Consider the following 18,728-nt stretch of genomic DNA (forward strand, 5'->3'; position numbering starts at 1 on the left):
GTGCCCCACTCCCGCCTAGCAGCAGCGCTGGGAGCCGCTCGGCTGCGGAGCAGGGGATGAGCCAAGAGCTATGGGGCCAGGGCCTGGATTTGGGGAGATAGAGATGCTTTGGGGGGGAGTGGAGGCAGGGCTTTGCTGCAGATGGAGCTCCTCGCTCTCCCGCCGGCCTGCAGCAGGGGTGGGATGAAGTGGGATGAAGTGTTATTCACGGCAATTTTCTCCTTCTTGAGGTGTCTGCCAGACCCTGAAAGGAAAAGAGCCCGGTGGGGAGGGGATGGTGGTGATTAGTGTCTCATCAAGTTAATTACCCAAATGTGCTTGGCCTGAGAGAGGAGGGGGAAGCCCCACCCAACCCCAGCTATTAAACAAGCAAATCTCGGCAGCCTCAGTGATGCCAGGGACCAGGGGATGGTGGGTTTGGGGTGTCCGGCTGCGGCAGCTGGGGGAGGGAAGAGCTGATGGTGCCCCACTGCCAGCCCCTGCAGTCTGCTCCTTCCTCTGCTGAGGGAGGAGGATGAAGGGGAGGGTGTGCAGCGGATGCGATGGCTTCAAAGGGAACTCTGCCCCCCCTTTATCGCAGCACTGGGGTGCAAATACTGCAACTTTTGCTAACATCTCCTGCATTTGGGGCTGGAAATGGTCCCTTTGGGGGCTGCAGTGGGCTTTGCCCCTGGGGGGATCAGTGGGGAGGGCTTAGGGCTGTTAGGTGCATGTGTACCATTGTGCTGTGCTACAATGACCCATTCTCCTTCCTTTGGGAGCAGTGACATGGGAGGATATTGCTGGGGGCCAGGTTTGTCCTTTCTAGGTGCCAGTTTTGGCTGGGCTTGGTCCTGAGGGCTGAAGGTTGGATGAGGACTGATGAGGGACTGATTCTCGGGGCTGGCAGCTTCCTATGGAGGTGCTCATGGGTCTCTTGTGGTGCCCATGGAGATGAATAGGCACAGGATCAGCAGCTGCTGACAAGAGCTCACTGTATGGGGATTACACTGATCCCCTCCAGCCTCCCTCCTGTGTGCCCAAGGATTTCTGAGTCTTTAGTGTGTTTTTCCTGCGAAATTGGAGGTGTTTGTGTCCACAGTGCAAGGGCCAAGTGAGCATTTGCTTTCATCCCTAAAACAGCTGGGTCAGTGGGGTTGCATGGCTTGGCCTGTGCATGGTGCAAAATCAGATGTAAACCGGGGGTCAGAAGGCTCTTTTGGAAATGGAGCTCTGCAAGGCAGAAAATAATCAGATTTGGGGCTCTAGCTCTGAATCTGTTGGCTTTTCTTATGGCTTTGTTCTTGTTGCTGCTGCTTTCCTATGAGCATTGTGACTCCCACCTTCACTGGAGCCCAAAGGAAGAGGCTTTTATGGGTTCAGTGCTTTCCCCTGAAGCCAAAACAGCCTCTCAATTGAAGGTCCCCCTGCCCGTGGCTGGGGGATGGAACTGGATGAGCTTTAAGATCCCTTCCAACCCAAACCATTCTATGGGCTGTGATCCTGGTGGCAGCAGGGGTATGAACCTTGCCATGTGCTTGCCTCTGCCTGTGCACACCAGCATGCTCACTGCTGCCTCTGTGGGATCCTTGATGGTTCATGCTGCTCTTGGATATGGGGTTGATCCCCATCTCCTCCTCCTTGGCCAACACCACATAACCAGTTTTGCTCTGTTCTGCGCTAGTGCAATGGCAGCTCCACCACTGCTCACCTTTGACACCCGTGGTGTGATGAAGGTAATGGAGGCATCATTCAGGAGCGGACCCAGCAGCCCCATCCGATGCACCCTTTGTGCCTGGCACCCACCTTCCTCTGGCCTGGCAGCATCCACGGGTGCTCTCCCATCTGTGGGCTTCCCTTGCTGTGTATCAGGATGAATCACTGGCCTGGCTGAGCTTTGGATGCTGCTGTAATTTGTGGCTCTGGAAATAATCTTTCATAATAGAAGCTTTTACAGTAAATGAAGCCTCAGCTTCATTTGCAGCAGATGTGATTTTCTTTAATTGTTGTTAATTTTTTTCCAGGATATGATGACAATCCCTGGGGATTGGTGCAACCTGGATGTGAGGTTTGCTTCCCTGCAAGGGGCTGCAGCAATGTGGTGTTACGGGAGGTACTGAGCCTGTCCCAGTTTGGGGCTGGGGTACCCCAGCAATGGGTATAGCCTTGTCTATGGGTTTGCTAGGGGTCAGTGCTCATCAGTGTTTTGGGGGTCAGTTGAGCTGATGGGGGTTTTGATAGGGAGAAATAACAAAGCAAGAACAAATCCAGTGCCACTGCATAAAGTGATGTGGGTTTAACCTTCCTCCATAGAGAAATGGAGCTCAAGAGGTCCCAGTCTTTTGGGGTTCCTGCACTGTATTAAGTAGGAGGCATGACGGAAAAGGGAGGAAATTCTTAGGGCTTTGCTGAGAACAGCCTGGAAGAGGGACCCTGTGGGGTCGGGGCTGGGTGCCAGGCACAAATTTGGGGTGACCTGGTCCCTGTAAGATGCTCCCCCCCCAGGCACAGAGGATTGTGCTGTGCAGCTCCGCAGCAGCAGCAGTGTGCGCCGGCAGGAGCCAGGCAGCCGTGCGCTGCCCCCTCCTCCCGCAGCCTCCTCCTTGCTGGGAAAAAGGCCGGTTTCCCCCCCCAAAACAGCTCCCTCATGGGACAGGCACCGTTTGCAGCCGCTCCCCGGCAGAAGCGAAACCCAATCCCCGTCCTCAGCGCTCCGCTTGGGTTTCTCAGGGCTATTTCTAGCACTTGGCTCCTTCTCCTCCAGCGTTTCCAATGCCTCTCTCCATCTTTTTTCCACTCCTCCGCTGCCCTCGTCTCCCCCCATGACCTCGGCCCAGTGTCCTCCCCATGGCCCCACCGCGGTGGCAGCTCCCCAAAAGGGGCTGCCAAGGCGGGTTATTGCCGATGGCTCATCTGCATCCGCCCTCCTCCCGGTCCTCCCCTGCTCCTCCCTTCTCCAAATCGCTGCCGTACGACACCGCCGGTGCGCGGGGCTGCGCGGCCGCCCAGCAACGGCCGGCACCGGGGGAGCCACCGCGCCGGGGGTTGGCGTGAGTAGGGGGCTGCGGTGGCGGGGGTGTCCCCAGGGGGGAGGCCGGGTGGCTCCGGCTGTCACCGCTGCCTTGTGTCCTGCCGGGATTGTTGGGTTTTGCCATCCCTGTCCTTCCCGTGTCCTTCAGCGGGAGCCCGTCGGCACCGGGGCAGAGTGCTGTGGGTGCTACCCTGTGTGCGGCCTCTGCTCGGCAGGGAGATGCCGCTGGAGGATGGGGATGCAGCGAGGCAGAGGGGCCAGTGGGTCAATGGCAAGGTCAGTGGTACCCCGTGGCTTGGGGAAACAGAGGACCCGCTGCTCCAGGACACGACAGCACCCGATGGCAGCAGGACGGAGCCAACACTGGGTGACAAGAACGTGGCTCCCAAGGGGGCCCTGCAGCAAGCAGGGCAGCGTGAAGAAGCCTTGATGACTGAGCTCTCGGAGCTGGTGCAGAAGGTGGTGAAGAGCAGCAGCTGGTGGGAACGGCACGGGGTGGACATCAGCATCCTCGGCTGCAGCTTCCTCCTGCTCCCAGCAGGTAATCCAGCTCAGCCCCCCCATATCATAGCCAGGGGGGTCCTGATGCCTTCTCCTCGTGGCTGGTACCACTTGGTGCTAGAAGCTGTTATTAAACCTGAAATAAAGCTTCAATAACCCCTTTACCCTGTGCTATGGGGTACCCTGACCCCACTGGGAACCCACAGTGGGTGATGGTGCTATCCAAGGTACAGCCTGGGGTGAGGGGATGATGCCCTGCAGATGGGCACAGGGCAGGATTGGTGTGCCCCATCCATGTCCTGCCATGGAGCAGGGAAACCCTGATGGGTTTGGTGACAATAGCCCCGGCTGTGGTGGGTGCAGGGGGATGTGGTTGAGCACAGGGCTCCAGCAGCACGGTTGGGAAGCTGCAGCTGGTACCTCCTCTTGCTTTGAACTCATGGGGATGTTGAAGCCCTGGCAAAGTTGTGTTTGCCGTCAGTGCCACCACGACTGGAAGTGGCCAAACCTTTACCATGATGGTGAGCGTGGCTGATCCAGGTGTGCAGGGTAGTGTGGGAGGAAGCTTTCAGGCAGTTTAAATACCTGTACCTATGTCTGAAAAACAGGTTTAGGGCTGTGGCTGGCTTGTTTGGGTGTAGCAGCACCTCTGCCCCGGCTCAGAGGTGAGGAGGGCAGCAGCACATGTGCGTGCCCAAGCTCCTGCCCAGCTGGTTTCTCCACAGGGTTCCTGTGCCTGCGGTCAGCCCAGGCTATCCCTTTCCTGGCTGGTGTCCTCACCCTTGGCGTGGTGCATCATACCCTGACAGTGAAGGGCAGCCACCTGGCCAGCCACAACGCCTTGACCGAGTCCAAGTCCTGGGGCAAAGTGTGGGCCATCTTCTTCATTGAGGTGAGCAGGGCTGTGGGGTTTGGGTCCCCCCACATCCCCATCATCTCCTTGCCAGCATCTCAAATCCATCAGGATCAGCCACCTTCTTTTCCAGCCTGGTTTGGAGCCTGTGGAGTGCAGAGCATCCCCTCTGGGTTCCTCTCCCATGACCCCAACCCTGGTGCTGTGGCTGTAGGCATCTCCTCTCCTTTCTCTTCCCTCCCAGCTTTGCTCAGCGTTCACAGTCGAGCAGGCCACTTACAACCATGTGAAGATCCACCATGGCTACACCAACGTCATCGGCCTGGGGGACTCCAGCACATGGAAGCTTCCTTTCCTGAACCGCTACGTCTACATGTTCATCGCGCCTCTCGCGGTGCCCATCTTAACCCCTCTGGTTGCACTTGGTACGTGTCCCAACCACCTTGGGATGGGGTGCTGGGTATGGTGAGCTTGTTACCGAGCAGGTCTCACCCTGCCAAAGGGTCCTGACTTGTTCGGAGCCATCAGGGTAACTATGCAAACCCATGGTGGGATACAGGGCTGCAGCAAAGGCAGGCGATGCTGCACTTGCTCCGGGGAATGCATCTGCTGGTGCTCAGAAACACTTCACATTTTCCTATGTTGGATGTTGAAAGCTCTGGCAAAGGCCATCGTGAGCCTGAATCACCCCAAATTTGCTCTCCTTTAATTCAGCCCCTTGGCTGTAGCACAGTTTGGTGTTATACCTTGGTCTCTGGTGAGAGCATTGATTGCATGGGGTGTGTTTGATGACTGTGTTTGATTGTGGGGCTGGGAAGCAACAAGCTTGGGCAGACAAAGTGGTGGCACAGAGGAAATGATAGTGCCAGGAAATGATCATGGAGAAGAGGCTGAGGAAGCCCAGCCCCCTTGGTTGAACAGCTGTGGGCAATGCCACAAGCATGGACAATGACTTGGCACGTTGTAAGACATGAAGATGCATCCCAGTCCCTGTGTGGTGTTGCACAGCTGGACCCTCAGCCTGTCCTGGAGACCCAAAAACCAGGCTGGGGGTGTCAGGCCAGTGTGGATGATGGGGAAAGGGAGATGGAGGGTGGCATGAGCTGTAGGGTTATCGGAACACAGCTTGGTTGCTGGAGCAGCAGTGGTGGCAGGAAGGGTTAGCTCCTCTCCCATGTGGTGCTTCTTCCCTATGCAGATTTGTTGAGGAATGTGGAGTGGAAAGCAGCTCTCCGGACCCTCTGCTGCATGTTTCTGGGTCTCTACTGCCATTACTGGCTGCTGCTCCACGTCTCGGGCTTCCAGTCGCCGTGGTCCGCCCTGCTCTGCATGCTGCTCACCCGCTCTCTCCTGGCCCATCCCTACATCCACGTCAACATATTCCAGGTAGAGACCTGAGGCTCCAGGATGTCCTGATGGTGCTGGGGATGTGTCAGCCTCCACTGGTGACACAGCCCTGACACTGCTGGGTAAAGCTTGGTTGTCACCTCTCTTGTGCCGATGTCGTCATGGGGAGGGTCAGGCTGGTGGTGCTGGGGTTGGAAAGTGGTGGCCGTAGGAGAACATAAGGGCAGATGGGTGAACATAGGGCATGAGGGTCACCTTCATGCTCTCGTATGGCCAGAGCTATGGTTGGCCCTGATGGGTCCGGGGGGGTGTTGGGTGCTGTGGGGTGCCCACGCTGCCTCTCCCGCAGCACATCGGGCTCCCCATGTTCGCGGCCGATCGGAAGCCCAAGCGGATCCAGCTCATGAGCCTGGGTGTGCTCAACCTGCCCCGCAACGCGCTGCTCGACTGGTCCTTCGGCCACTCGCTCATCAGCTGCCACGTGGAGCATCACCTCTTCCCCAGCCTCTCCGACAACATGTGCCTCAAGGTGAGACAGCCCACAGCGTGGATGAAGGTTGCACCAACCACATAGATGAGGCCCTCGGTGGCATGGGTTAGTGAGGTCTTGGCAGTCCTGAGGTAACGCTTGGGCTTGGTGATCTTAGAGGTCTTTTCCAACTTAATCGATTCCATGATTCCCTCTGTTCCGACTCCCATTTCTCCTCGTTTTCCACTCCTTGCCTCTTCCCCTGCTCCCAGTTCCAGCCTGCAGCAGCCAACCCACGGTCTGGGATACTCCCAGCTCTTCCCTTGGGGAAAGCATCTCCATTACTGCTCAGTCTGGCTTTTGGTTCAGATGAAGTCCAGGCAAACTTCCCCTAATCTTGGTTTTGCTCTTACCTCTTGCTCTGAAGTGTGGGGTGTATTCAAACTGACACCGCCTCAGCCCTGGGGGATTCCAAAGCAGGTCCATGTGCTGCCCTTCAGCATGGGATGTCCACTCATTCAATGCCGTGCACTTGCTTTCAGTCTCAGGTTGGGGGGAAAAAACAGAAGTAATAGTGAATAGACAGATCAAGAGCGCTATGGGCTTTAGGTTGTGCCCTTTTTTGAGTTCATGGGGCTGGCAGGACCTGCTCCCCATAGAGGTGTGTTGCAGGGAAGGGGTAATTAAGCTGGTGGCAGCCTCCCAGCCCCGGTGCTGAGCTGCTGTGTGGGCACCTGAGGATAACCACGGGTGTAAGTGATGAGCCTGCATGGGTGGCCCTCATTAAAAGCCTCATTAGGAGATCTCTCCTAATCCCAAGCCCTACAAAGGTGTTTTGCCAGGGTGAAGTCCCTGGGTTGCTTTAACAGGAAAACACCTTCCTCTTAATCCTCATGGCTGGTGCTGCCTTCTCCAGCCCTGTTTTGGTAATGTGGGATGGGGTTTATGAGCACCTTGTGGAAGCTCAGCCTGGGAACCTTGTACAGCCTGTACAGGGATGACTTTGCCTTTGCAGATCAAGCCCATCGTCTCCCAGTACCTGAAGCAGAAGAAGCTGCCATACAATGAGGACACCTACACCTCCAGGCTCCGTCTCTTCCTCCAGAGATACGAGGAGCTCATGGTCCACGCTCCCCCCCTAACGGAGCTGGTGGGCATCCAGTGAGGATGGGACCCCAGGACTCTGGGATGTTTCCTGCAGGGACTTGTGACAGCGATGGCTTTAGCAGGATTGGGGCAACACAAACGCCTCCATAAAGCCATCATGTAGGAAACATTTCCCCCCTATATCTTGCTTTTGGCTTGATAATGATGCACGGAGCCCCTGCAGGAGGAGAGCCGGGAAGTGCATCTCCAGGGACAGGAAAAAGGGGGTATCCCCAGTTATTCCCAGCCAGGGCTTAGTTTTATCCACTCTGCTTTCACGCTTGGGGAGAGGAAACCTCTTGTCTGCTGGCTGTGGCCTCCCTGCAACAGGACCATAGGAGATACAGCACCGTGTCCAGTGCATCCGGAGCTTGTTCCACCAGGATCTGTAGGATGGAGCTGCAAATGTGTGGTTGGAGGCTCAGGGAAGGGCTTGGATTATGGGGAGGGGGTTGGTCACTGCTGCCTGCGCTTTGCCTGGCTCTGGGGTGAATCAGTCCCTTCTAGGAACAATGATTTGGCAAATTCAGCCTTAAAACTTTGAGATGGAGCTTCTTTGTTATTGGGGTTTGCTGCTGGAGCAAGTCTACTGGTATCCAGTGGTGCTCAAAGGTGGGGGAAAGACTCTCACCCTGTGCAGGGGCATCTTCAGACCCAGCGGAGAAGGGTCGTCATGTGGATGCTGTGACACAGGGCTGGAGCTGGGATGGCTGCGGTATGTCCCTGTGTAGCAGATGCAGACTTGGGGGCAGGGAAAGCTGCCCTTGGATCTGTCCAGTGTGACCCTTTTGGCATCAGGAATAGGGAATTACTGATTTATCCTGGGCTGAGACCCAGGGGATGCTGATGCCCTGCGCCGGTGGCATTGCTGTGTCACCCCTAACTGGCCCCATGCAGGGTTTATTGATCCAGGATGTTGTGAAACATCCAAAGGGCGAATCTTTGCCCTTTGAGCGTGGGTTATCCTGGGTGTGTAGGCTGGGGAGAAACAGGGGGGCTGGACCAAATGGCCCAAGTGCTTGAGGGGATCACCCAGGGCTCAGGGATGGCAGAGACACACACCCCCCCCACCACCCCCCCAGAGCCCTCATGATTAGTTTCTTAATTAAGCTAAATTAAGAGTGCCCCAGCAAAGAGGGGGATGCATTAGCAGTGCTTTCAGTTGGGATAATCTCAGCCCCATGTGTTTTGTGGGTACAAAGCGCTCTTTCTCCTTCCCTGTTGCAAAGAAATTGGTCCCAAATGTTTCTAAGCACTGGAGGGAGCAACAGCCCTTTTCAGGGCTGGATTTCGTGGCTGTTGTTTAACGCAGTGCCATCTAAAGGCAAATGCTCGCAGGTCCTTCAGCCAGCCGGGGATGTGATTTGAGAGATATGGGGATTATTCCCTGTCAGAAGAGGCAGATACAGCGGAGGCTAATGGGGAACCTGTGCTCAGAACCTTCCAAATTCCTGCCTCAAAATATGCCTCAGATTCAAACTCGGCTCTTCTTGTGGATGGTATCAGTGGTGATATTTGGAATGGAGCCTCCAGCCTCGCCTCTCTGGTCAGGGGTTGGCAATTGCTGTGTTGAGCTGAGGCTGGGGGCTTGGGAAATAGGCTTTAAAGCTGTTGGAAATCCTGGTCCTCCCTGCACCCCCCCGCCTCCGAAGGAGTGGGTGCAGGTGGGGTACGTGCCCAGCTGCTGTTCTCAGCACACAGAAATCCATGAACTAATTCTCAAATCCATGCGTAAAGCATGTGGGGTTTATGACCCTTATTAAAACCAGCTTCTAGCTGTACACTCCTCTTGGTGTTAATTGCTTTTAAAAAGCCCCATTAATGCTCGCCTGCGTACTTTGGCATCTGTCCCACCGAGATGCTTTTCCTGCCTGGTGTATCGCACAGGGGCTGAAGAAGGTCTGGGTCTTTCTGCATGGCAACGGTGAGTAGTTCTATTTGGAATGACCCAAGTGATGGGATTAAGGAGGAAATAAAGTAGGGACAGCGGGGAGGCTGGGGCAGGGGCTTTGGCACTAACGCTTTATCCTTTATTGAGGGGGTGCTGTGGGTTTGACTGTGAGAGGCTGACGGCTGCACAGGGGGGAGGATTAATCAGTCTGAGCTGCTGTTTTCCGCCGGAGACCTCCGCAGTTAATCACTCTTGGCAATTAAAGGGCGCTCGCAATTAGCAGCCGCAGGGATGCTGCTGCCCCGGGCAGCAGAGTACCGCGGAGGCTTCGCCATAGAGAGCGGTGGCGAGGGCGACCACTAGACAGCCTCTCCTTCTCTAGCTCTATGGTATTTCCCATTTCCGGACAGCCGTAGCGGCTGGAGGCGCAGGGGGCCTGCGGGAGCAGGGACCGGGTGAACCGCGGCCGAGCGGCTGCGAGAGCCGGGAGCGGCAGCGCCGTGCTCCAGCCCTGGAGGAGGGATGCGGGACCGGAATCCTCCGGTGCACGGGGTCCCGGTTGCGGCGCCTCCTGCCGCCAGCTGCTCCCCCCGTCCCCACCGGGCCCGGATCCGCCGTCAGCACCAAGGCCACGGGCTTGGCCGAGCGCGGGGGCCGCAGCCTTGACACCCCCCCCCCCCCCGCCAAGCGTTTCCGCCTCGCACCGGGGGTTCTTAAACCGCGGGCGGCCGCCGGCACCGGCTGCACACGATGGCTGCGGCGGGGGGACGAGCCCCGCTGGGTCCGTGCTGGGCGCTAGGGGAGGGCGATGCTGGGCTGGGGTCAGCCCGTCCCGCACCTCACATCCTCTCTGTCCTTTCCCCCTCCAGGCCTCCGGCGGTGGCTGTGCTCGGCTGCCGCGGCTCCCCGGGTCTGCGTGGTGGGCAGCGGGCCCGCGGGCTTCTACACGGCTCAGCACATCCTGAAGGTACCAGGGTAGGGCTTTGGTGGGGGGTGAGGATATGAGGGGGGTCTGCAGGCTGCTGGGCTTGAAGCGCGGTGGGGAGGCAGGTCGGTGAGGTTGGGGAGGTGCTTGGAGCAGCCCAGACCCCACAGAGTCCTCCTGAGCCCCTTTTAGGTGCTGCTGCCTCCATCCCTGCCCTGCCCCTGGGCCAGACCCAATCCATGATGCTGTGAGTTCAGCTCAAGTGGTTTCTATAGAATTTGAGATCTGCCTGCTTGTAGCTGTTGTCACCCAATAGGGATGACATTAACCATGTGTTAGCATGCAGAACCTGCCTCCTCGTCCCCACCTGAGTTAAGACATGCAGGTGACCCCTTCCCTGGCATCTGTGAAGGTTTTTAGTGCTTTGGGCACTCGGGTTTCTGATGGGAAATGAGACCTGAGCACAAAACTGTTGGCACTGAGCAGAGATGCAGCAGCTGAACCCCGTCATTAAACTGCTGTGTTGTCTCCAGTTGTGTTGGATAATAGCTGTTACTGAGCCTCAGGGACACATTTCAGGGCTGCTTAATCCCCGAGTCAGACTCAAAATACGAGATAACAAAAGCCTTGCAGCAGAGCATCTCTCTGCAGCTCTGACCTCTGCCGAGGGCTGGCAGACAGCCTGGGGTCCACCAGCACCCAGTGCTGGCTGCTTCCCACCCAGTGTGGGGCCTCCTTGTCAGCCCCCCTGGTACTGGGTAGCTGCTGGGTTAGTGTGGAAGGGGAGCTGTGGGGTGGGCAAGAGGATGGAGCCCCTTGTGAGATGTGCTTGGTGGTGGTTAAGGTCACTCTTTACTACACCTTGTGATCTGAGCTGGCACTACCAGGTACAGCATCATCCTGTGTGTGGAAGGGTCCAGAAGAGGCAGTTGCTGGCGGTGGATCTTGGTGCTGGATCTTCCTCCTGCCTTGTGTCTTCCCCAGCAGCAAAGCCTTGTGTGTCCCTCTGGAGCTGCTGGGCTCATGTGGCCTGTCCTCGTCCCTTAACCGTGACTTCCTTCTGCAGCACCATGGTGGGGCACAAGTGGACATCTACGAAAAGCTGCCTGTTCCCTTTGGGCTCGTCCGGTTTGGGGTGGCCCCAGATCACCCTGAAGTCAAGGTTGGTGCTGGCTTCCTCCCCTTGCCGATGCGGTGCAACATGATGGTGGTGGGTGCAGGCAAGGCATTTGGGAGCAGAGATCTGCTGTTGGGGGTGATGGAGTTGGGCCATAGGAGGAGTGGACATAAAGGTGTGGGTCTGGGGCAGTGTCTGCAGTGTGCTGCTATCCATCCTGTTACCAGGCTGAGCCCAGTTGGAGCTGCAGGGGAAGGAGTGGTTTTGCCCTGGAGCCCTGATTGCTCTGAAGAAAAGGGTTTGGGCACCATCCTGCCCTGTGCCCTCTCACTGGGGTGGGATTTGGGAAGGGTTGAGATGAGAGGCTGGCAGAGGAGGGCTGGCAGGCAGCACCCTCAATGGAAGGGGTTGTTTGGTTGGACTCTCTTGCAAGCACTACCTTGGAGAAGCAGTTTTCTCCTACAGTGAGCTTACTCAGAGGTTCCAAAGGCATTGGAGGGGCCCTGTCCTCCTGCAGAAGATGGATTTTCCACTCCACACAGGGTGATGGAAAAAGCGAGCGCCAAGTCCCAGCCTGTGCTTATCTGCCCCTGAGTTATCTGCGGCTGGTGTTAGATAAGAGCCTCAGAATAACTGCCTGGGCGAGGGGGTGAAGCATCTCAAGGCCGGGGGGGGGGAACAGACAGGAGCAGGCCTTGGCCCCTGGGCCTTGCACGTAACTCCCTGGTGCTTGTTTGGTGTGTGCAGAACGTGATCAACACCTTCACGCAGACGGCGCGCTCGGGGCGCTGCTCCTACCATGGCAACGTCAGCGTGGGCAGGGACGTGACGGTGGCAGAGCTGCGGGAGGCGTACCACGCCGTGGTGCTGGTGGGTACCATGGCCTGTGCTCATGGGGAAGGTTCTGTGGGGTTATTGCACTCTGGGGTCTTGGGGTCAGGGTTTGGGTGAGGTGTTTCTGGGTGCTTTATCACCATGGTGGACTGTGCCCATGCCTGGGACAGCTCAGGCTGGGAGGATGTGTTAGAGCGTGGCATCAAATACAGGTCTCTGAGACCCTGCTGTGTGAGGCAGTGATTGAGGAACCTCTTCCCTGTGATGGCCAGTACCTATTTCAGCCCGACACGGATTTGTCCTTCCTGTTCAGTCCTTGTTGTGCTCTGCCTTGGCCCAAGGAGGTCAAGTTTGGCTCTGGAGCCCATGGGGATGGGGTGGCTGAAACATCTGTGCTTGGGCTGTGTTTAGCTCCTCCATTCAGTATCCCAGCCCCTGGAGGGGTTTGCAGTGGTGCAGTGTCCCTGGCAGCAGCTGGAAAAGGAGGTTTGTGGTTTGGTATCACCCCTTGCACATGGTGACATCTCTGACCATGTCCCTTCCTTCCTCAGAGTTATGGTGCTGAAGATAACCGGGTCCTGGGCATCCCAGGGGAGAACCTCTCTGGTGTATATTCAGCCCGAGCATTTGTGGGCTGGTACAACGGGCTGCCGGAGAACCAGGATGTGAGTACAGCCAACATCCCTGCCCTTCCTCCCCATCCTGCATCCAAATGCAGGCATTCAGCTCCAGATTAAGTCCTGAAAGGCCTGCAATTGGAAAAGATTAGCAGGCACCACATTAAATCCTTCTTAGATGGTAGAAATGTGAACACTTTGCACATCAGTGAGAGCGGATTAGCTGGCTCTGGAGGTTGGCAGTGCATTTTGGCTGGGCCAGATGGGAACCTGGGGGTGTGATGCTGTGCTTTGACCTGGGGAGGTTTTCTTGGCTGAGAACAGCTCCTTCTCCCAGAGATGCTATCATAGGAAGAAGGGGAGAAGGTTGGTTGGGGTACCTGGAGCTGCTGTTTTGCTGTGTCTGCTTGGGGAGGAGGCTCGTGAGGAGTTTCCCTATTCTTTTTGGGGGAAAAGAGGGGTGGAAGGGAGTTTGGGTGGTGGGAGCAGGTCTGTGGCCATCATGCTCACAGCTGGGTCTGTCTTGGCAGCTGAATCCTGACCTGAGCTGTGAGACAGCGCTGATTCTGGGTCATGGCAATGTGGCTCTGGATATTGCCCGGATTCTCCTGTCCCCACTGCAGCTCCTCAGGGTGAGTCCCAGGGACAAAGGCAGCCCAGGGCCCACATTCACTCCCTGCTGGATGGTTGCTGCTTCCCACCCATCTCAGCAGGACCTCAGGCTCTCCTCTCTTTGGGATCTTTCCTTAGGGATGGGTGCTCCCCATGGATTCACAGTCCATAGCAGTGATCCAAGGCTCCAGCCGTGCCTTGGGTAACACTGCAGAGTTCTCTGGGTTGATCTGCTGCTACCTAAAAAGTTGGCATTTGAGCCTCATCCCTTATGAGAAGCAAAGGAGGAGCTGCTTGCCCTATTCCACCACCAAAGTAGAAACTTCTCCTGTTGGGATGGGTCTTTTTCTGCTGTAGCTGAGGGCAGCAGCCTGGATTGTGCTGCTAGCACTGGGCACTGTGGTGACTGATCCAAGCTGGTGGACCTCTCCTTCTGCTGCCATGCTCCTTTATGGCTGGGAGCTGGTGTGAGCCAGCTGCTCCATACAGCTGCTGCCCCAGATGCTGGCAGCAAAGGCTCTTCCTCCTAGAGAAATTCCACGAGGTTTCACAATTAAAACTAAATTAAAAAGACCCAACAACAACTTGGGGGCACTTCCAACCAGTGGCTAAAGCCAGCTGGGAAGCAGTGCTGGGAAGGACTTGGTGCTGGAATCGAGTGCCGTGGGGTGCAGGCAATTTAGGAGTATTGGTCTGGAATGGTTTATCCTGGTTTCCTGGTGTCCCTCCCATTGTCTTCTCTGGAAAAGATCTTCTGTGATCTAGATACATGCCCACAGTTGAGCTGGAGCACAAGGTTGCTGCAAGATGCCAACCACTGAGCCCATGCAATGCCTGTGTGTGTGCTCGGAGCTGCTTGGGGTGGGCAGGCAGTGACTGAGCTGTGGTTTGCAGTGGGTTTCACCCACGTGCCTGTATATCCTGAGCTGGGAAATCACCCAGCAGCATCTGCAGGCATCCCGCAATGGAGCTCGCTGGAAGGCTTCCCTCCATTAGCCCCAAGGTTAACCTGCTGGGGTGGATCCCCCGAGGCAAACTCATGGGGTGCTGGCTCGTTGCCTCTAGTGCATTATGGCCTCGGAAAGCACATTCAGTGATGGGGGACCAGCTGTGCAAATAGCTCTGTGCAATGGGAGATGAGTTGTTTTCAGTCCTTGCCCATCTCTGCATGCACAGCCTGCTTTTCTGCTGATTGTTCACCTTCAGAGGCTGTGCCTTCCCCCCCAGCTCCCTTCGGGTTTGCCTTCATCCCACTCTCCTGTCTCTGTTCTGCAGAAGACAGACATCACTGATGGCTCCTTGGCAGCTCTTGCCTGCAGCAAGGTGAAGCGTGTCTGGCTGGTCGGGAGGAGGGGACCTCTCCAAGTTGCTTTCACTATCAAGGTAAGGCTGGGGGTGCTGGAGGGCAGCTGTGTTTCCCAGCACTGAGCCCCAGGCTGCCCATCCCTGGTGGGGAGAGGTGGCCCAGGGATGGGTGAGGAGCCCGGGCATCCTTCCTGCACCCATCTATTGGCTCCTATCCTCACCTACTGGGGAAGGGGGCCTGGGGCTGTTGGGTGACCTCTCAGTGCTGGGGGTAATACCTTCCTGCCCGCAATCCCCAGGAGCTGCGGGAGATGATAAACCTGCCTGGTACCAAGCCTGTGCTGAACCCTGCTGACTTCACAAGCCTCGAGGATGCTGTTAGAGGTGAGGGAGGTGTGCTGTGGTCCTCCTGACGGTGACTCACCTTGACAGGCGAAAGCCAGGAGTGATCTGGAGATGCTCACAACGTGCATCAGAGAAACTCTTGCCTTGTGCTTAATGCATGGTGTGTTAAGCAAGGTGACTGTGGTGTGGGTCATCCTTAGAGTGCCATGAAGACTATGCCTGTTTCTCTATGCAGCCACTTTGCTGCTTGGGAGTCACGCTTATGCTCTGGGTAATGAGGACAGGAGGTTCAGGAGGGCTGGGGGAACCTTGCAGGAGAGATTCCAGGGCTCTTGATTGAAGAACTTTCTGCAAAGCTAAAAGGAAAACATTGAGTTCAAGGGTGCCCAGAGACTTGCTGTTCTCCACAGGCTGCTGCCTCTGAGCACCAGCAAGGTGGGAGAATCACAGGCTTTGATTCATGTGTCCCACTGGCCTCAAGCCTCAGGAGCTCTCCTGGTCACTTTGAGTTGCAGTTTGTCATCTTAGAGGTGTCGGATGCCCATCAGCATGGCAAACTCCAAATGGACACTCGTATACCACTGGCACTGCTTTGGCATGGCTCTGTGCTGTGTCCCATGGGCCTTTTGCTGTAGTTCCCATCCTGAAGCTCTCTCTTTCTTTCCTCCTAGATGCCCCCAGGCCTAGGAAGCGCCTGACTGAGCTGATGATCAAAACGGCCCTGGAGAAGCCTCTGGAGAAGCCAGTGGGGACCGTGTCCCCCCGGGAATGGGGGCTGAAGTTCCAGCGCAGTCCCCAGGAGGTGCTGCCCACTGCTGATGGGAGGCGGACGAGGGGCGTCCGCATGGCCCTGACCCGCCTGGAGGTACGGGCTTGGTATGGCCTGAGCAGGACACTGCTGCATCCTTCCAGCCCTTGGGCATCATTTGGAGACACCATTGTCTTCCCTGCCTGGTTGGGTTGGCTCTTGGGGAAGCCAGTACCACCAAGACCCTTTCCCACTCTAAAGGGAGCTGTTTTCATGCTGCTGCTGCAGAAAGACCTTTGGGATCAGGGATGCCAAAGGGGACTGGAGGAGGCTGTTCTGTATCTGGTGACTGACGGTCAACAGCCTCTTTCTTCCCCTCTCAGGGCTCAGGTGACTCTGCCAAAGCCATCCCTACTGGAGACATGGAGGAGCTGGAGTGTGGGCTGGTGGTCAGCAGCATCGGCTACCGGAGCCTGCCGCTGGACCCGGCAGTGCCCTTCGACACCCAGCGTGGCATCATTCCCAACAGCTCAGGCAGAGTGGAGGGTGTCCCAGGTCTGTATCCACAGGGATGTGGGTGGGACATGTGGAGTGCAGCTGGTGGGATGGGAAGCTCTGTTCACCAAGGGCATGGACACAAGGTGGTTGCATACCTCAATAGGAGAGTGGAAACAGGAAATGACCTGCCTCTGTCAGTGTTAAGACCTGGCTTGTCCTCAGCTTGTGTTCGGGGGGTCTGGTTTTGTACAAGGGGACTTTACTGGGCCTTGGAGTCTGTTGCTAAAGCAACACAGCCCATAGAGCTGCTTAGTACATCTGCAGGTACACAAACTCCCGTGACAGCACTGACAAAGGGCTGCACTCTTCCCACCACAGCTGGATGTGATGCCCATGGATGGGGAGGATCCATAGCCCCATGCTGAACCAAGCCTGGCTGCTCTGTGTGTCCATGCAGGTCTGTACTGCAGCGGGTGGGTGAAGAGAGGACCCACGGGTGTGATCATCACCACCATGAACGACAGCTTTGACACTGCCCAGTCTGTGCTGGAGGATCTCCAGAGGGGGGTGCTGGATGTGTCCACCTCCAGAGAAGGCTTTGGAGCTATGGAGAGCATCCTGCGCAGCCGAGGTCAGTTGTGGGGGGTCTCTGAGCCACTGTAGCAGCCAGCATGAAGGTGTTATAGAGCCAAATTGCTCCTGGGGTCCTGCGGGCCACTTCTGGGGGCAGAGTCTGAGCCATGGAAATGTGCTGCCGTTTCATTGCTCCAGAGCCAAGGGAAAGGGGGATTTGAATTCCATCAAACTCTGTGTCATTGATAAGGTTAATGACAACTTTCTGGTAAAGGGCCATTAAAAGCAGCACAGACCTAGGGTAAAATGTCACTGTTAGCTGCCTAGGCAGCGAGCTATTGCTCTTGAGTGGTTTTCCTGGTAACCCTTCTAAGGAAGTTGGGGGAAAGATTAAAATGCCCCAGAGAGTAATTTGCTGTTGCTGTGTTTAAAGGCATTCAATTAAAGTGTCTGTGTGTCTTGCCTCTTAACTGACTGAGGCTTAACAGTGAACTTGTCCCCTGGGGTGCTGCCGTGCTCGCAGTTGTTAACAGCTCGCAAAGCTCTGACTGATCCAGGCTGACTGGAACCTGCCATCCCTCTGCTTGTGGTGTTGGGAATCGTTACTCCTTTGTGAGGCTGAAGTCTGGCGCCGTGTCAGGAAAGGGCAGGCTTCCCTGGCACATCAGGTCCCTGCTGATGGGGAGGTGAGGCTGCACTCGTTTTTACTTGGTGAAGTTCTCTCTCCCATCTCTTGCTGTCACCCCAGGGGTCCGTCCTGTTTCCTTCTCGGACTGGGAGAAGATAGATGCTGCTGAAGTGGCACGAGGCAAAGCTGCTGGCAAACCCCGAGAGAAGATCGTGGATCTTCAGGAGATGCTGCGGATCATCGGTCACTGAAGCACCAGTGATGGGAATGTGGTGCTGGTCCAGCTGGTGCTGTCCTGGGGCAAGGCCAGTGGGTTACAGCATGGCCTAGAGCACAGGGCTTGTGGCTGTGCTGGAGAGGGGACACTCGAGCTTCTCTAGTAATGATGACCTGTGGGCTCCCAAAGTGAATGGCTCAAAGCACCCGAGGCTGCTGGCTGGCCCTGCACCTCTGCAGCCAGCACTCCTGGGGCTGATAATTGTCACTTGTGTCCTTCAAGCATTAATGAATTGGCTGGTGCAGGTAAGGGGAGCCATGTCCTTGGCAGGAGGCCTGGCCAGGCGCTTTCCCCATGGCAAATGGACAGAGAAACCTCCTTGTGTCTCACTGCCTCCCCTTTAAGCCTCAAGCCAAATGGCTTCATTGCCTTGCCACTGGTGCCTGAGCAGGCTGCTTTGGGTAATAGTTGGTTTTTAAATAAACCCTTCCAGGAAAGCCAAATGGGAGCTGCTGCTTGAGTCTGGCTTCTTTGTCTGTGATGCCTTCCTCTCGGAGCAGCCAAGCACCGTGTCTCAAGGCAACCAGTTCCCCTCGTGCAGGGAGGGACCGTTTGCTCTCTGCTTGTGAGCTCTAAACAGACAAGAACATTAATTTGCTTTCTGCCTCCTGCAGTTAAGCCCCAGCAGAGCCTGGGTTCTGGATCCTGGGGTGGATTGGGATAACAAGCGTGTAATTGCCTTGTTCTGGATCATAAGGGATCCTGTGTTTGCTCGATACGTTCCGGTGCTGGCTGGTGCAAGCCCTGCCTTGAGCTTTACTTCCCTCACTGGTGTGGTTCTGGTTTTTGGCCCGTGTGGTTTGGAAGCTTATTAAATGCTTCCCTCAGCCCGAATTGACTGCAGTGACGGTGTCAGGTTTTAAGCCAGATTACAAGCCGTGAGCCATAATCTCCTCTTTATCCACAGCACAGGGGCCCTGTCAGCGTGGCCTCCTCCTCTGGCTGCCCTCACCATCCTGCACTCCCCATGGGAGCACTGCAGGGCCCCAGCCGCTCCTCTCTGACCTGTGTAAATGGTTGTTACTGGCGCCT

General features: G+C 56.5%; 2 protein-coding genes across 3 annotated transcripts; both read left to right on the top strand.

Moving 5' to 3' along the window:
- The first annotated feature begins 2,981 nt into the window (after positions 1-2,981).
- FADS6 (fatty acid desaturase 6) lies at positions 2,982-7,457 on the top strand. Of its 2 annotated transcripts, none has more exons than XM_057418667.1 (6): positions 2,982-3,551; positions 4,222-4,403; positions 4,609-4,789; positions 5,563-5,750; positions 6,061-6,240; positions 7,196-7,457. In XM_057418667.1, exons 1-6 carry the CDS (start codon positions 3,230-3,232, stop codon positions 7,343-7,345), a joined length of 1,203 nt encoding a protein of 400 aa, XP_057274650.1. In that variant the 5' UTR covers positions 2,982-3,229; the 3' UTR covers positions 7,346-7,457. The 2 variants fall into 2 exon arrangements, with proteins under 2 accessions (XP_057274650.1, XP_057274651.1); XM_057418668.1 differs by having other exon boundaries at positions 2,989-3,551; positions 4,237-4,403.
- A 2,568-nt stretch (positions 7,458-10,025) lies between these two features.
- On the top strand, positions 10,026-18,144 carry FDXR (ferredoxin reductase). Its single transcript, XM_057418643.1, has 11 exons — positions 10,026-10,184; positions 11,209-11,304; positions 12,007-12,129; positions 12,645-12,758; positions 13,241-13,342; positions 14,598-14,705; positions 14,927-15,011; positions 15,644-15,837; positions 16,104-16,275; positions 16,676-16,849; positions 17,540-18,144. The coding sequence occupies exons 1-11, from the start codon at positions 10,026-10,028 to the stop codon at positions 17,668-17,670; spliced, it is 1,458 nt and encodes a 485-aa protein (XP_057274626.1). The 3' UTR covers positions 17,671-18,144.
- The last annotated feature ends 584 nt before the right edge of the window (positions 18,145-18,728 follow it).

This window comes from Pezoporus wallicus, unplaced genomic scaffold, assembly GCF_028554395.1.
Source record: "Pezoporus wallicus isolate ANWC-B61680 ecotype Strahan unplaced genomic scaffold, APGP_CSIRO_Pwel_v1 contig_3710, whole genome shotgun sequence".
NCBI classification, from domain to species: domain Eukaryota; kingdom Metazoa; phylum Chordata; class Aves; order Psittaciformes; family Psittacidae; genus Pezoporus; species Pezoporus wallicus.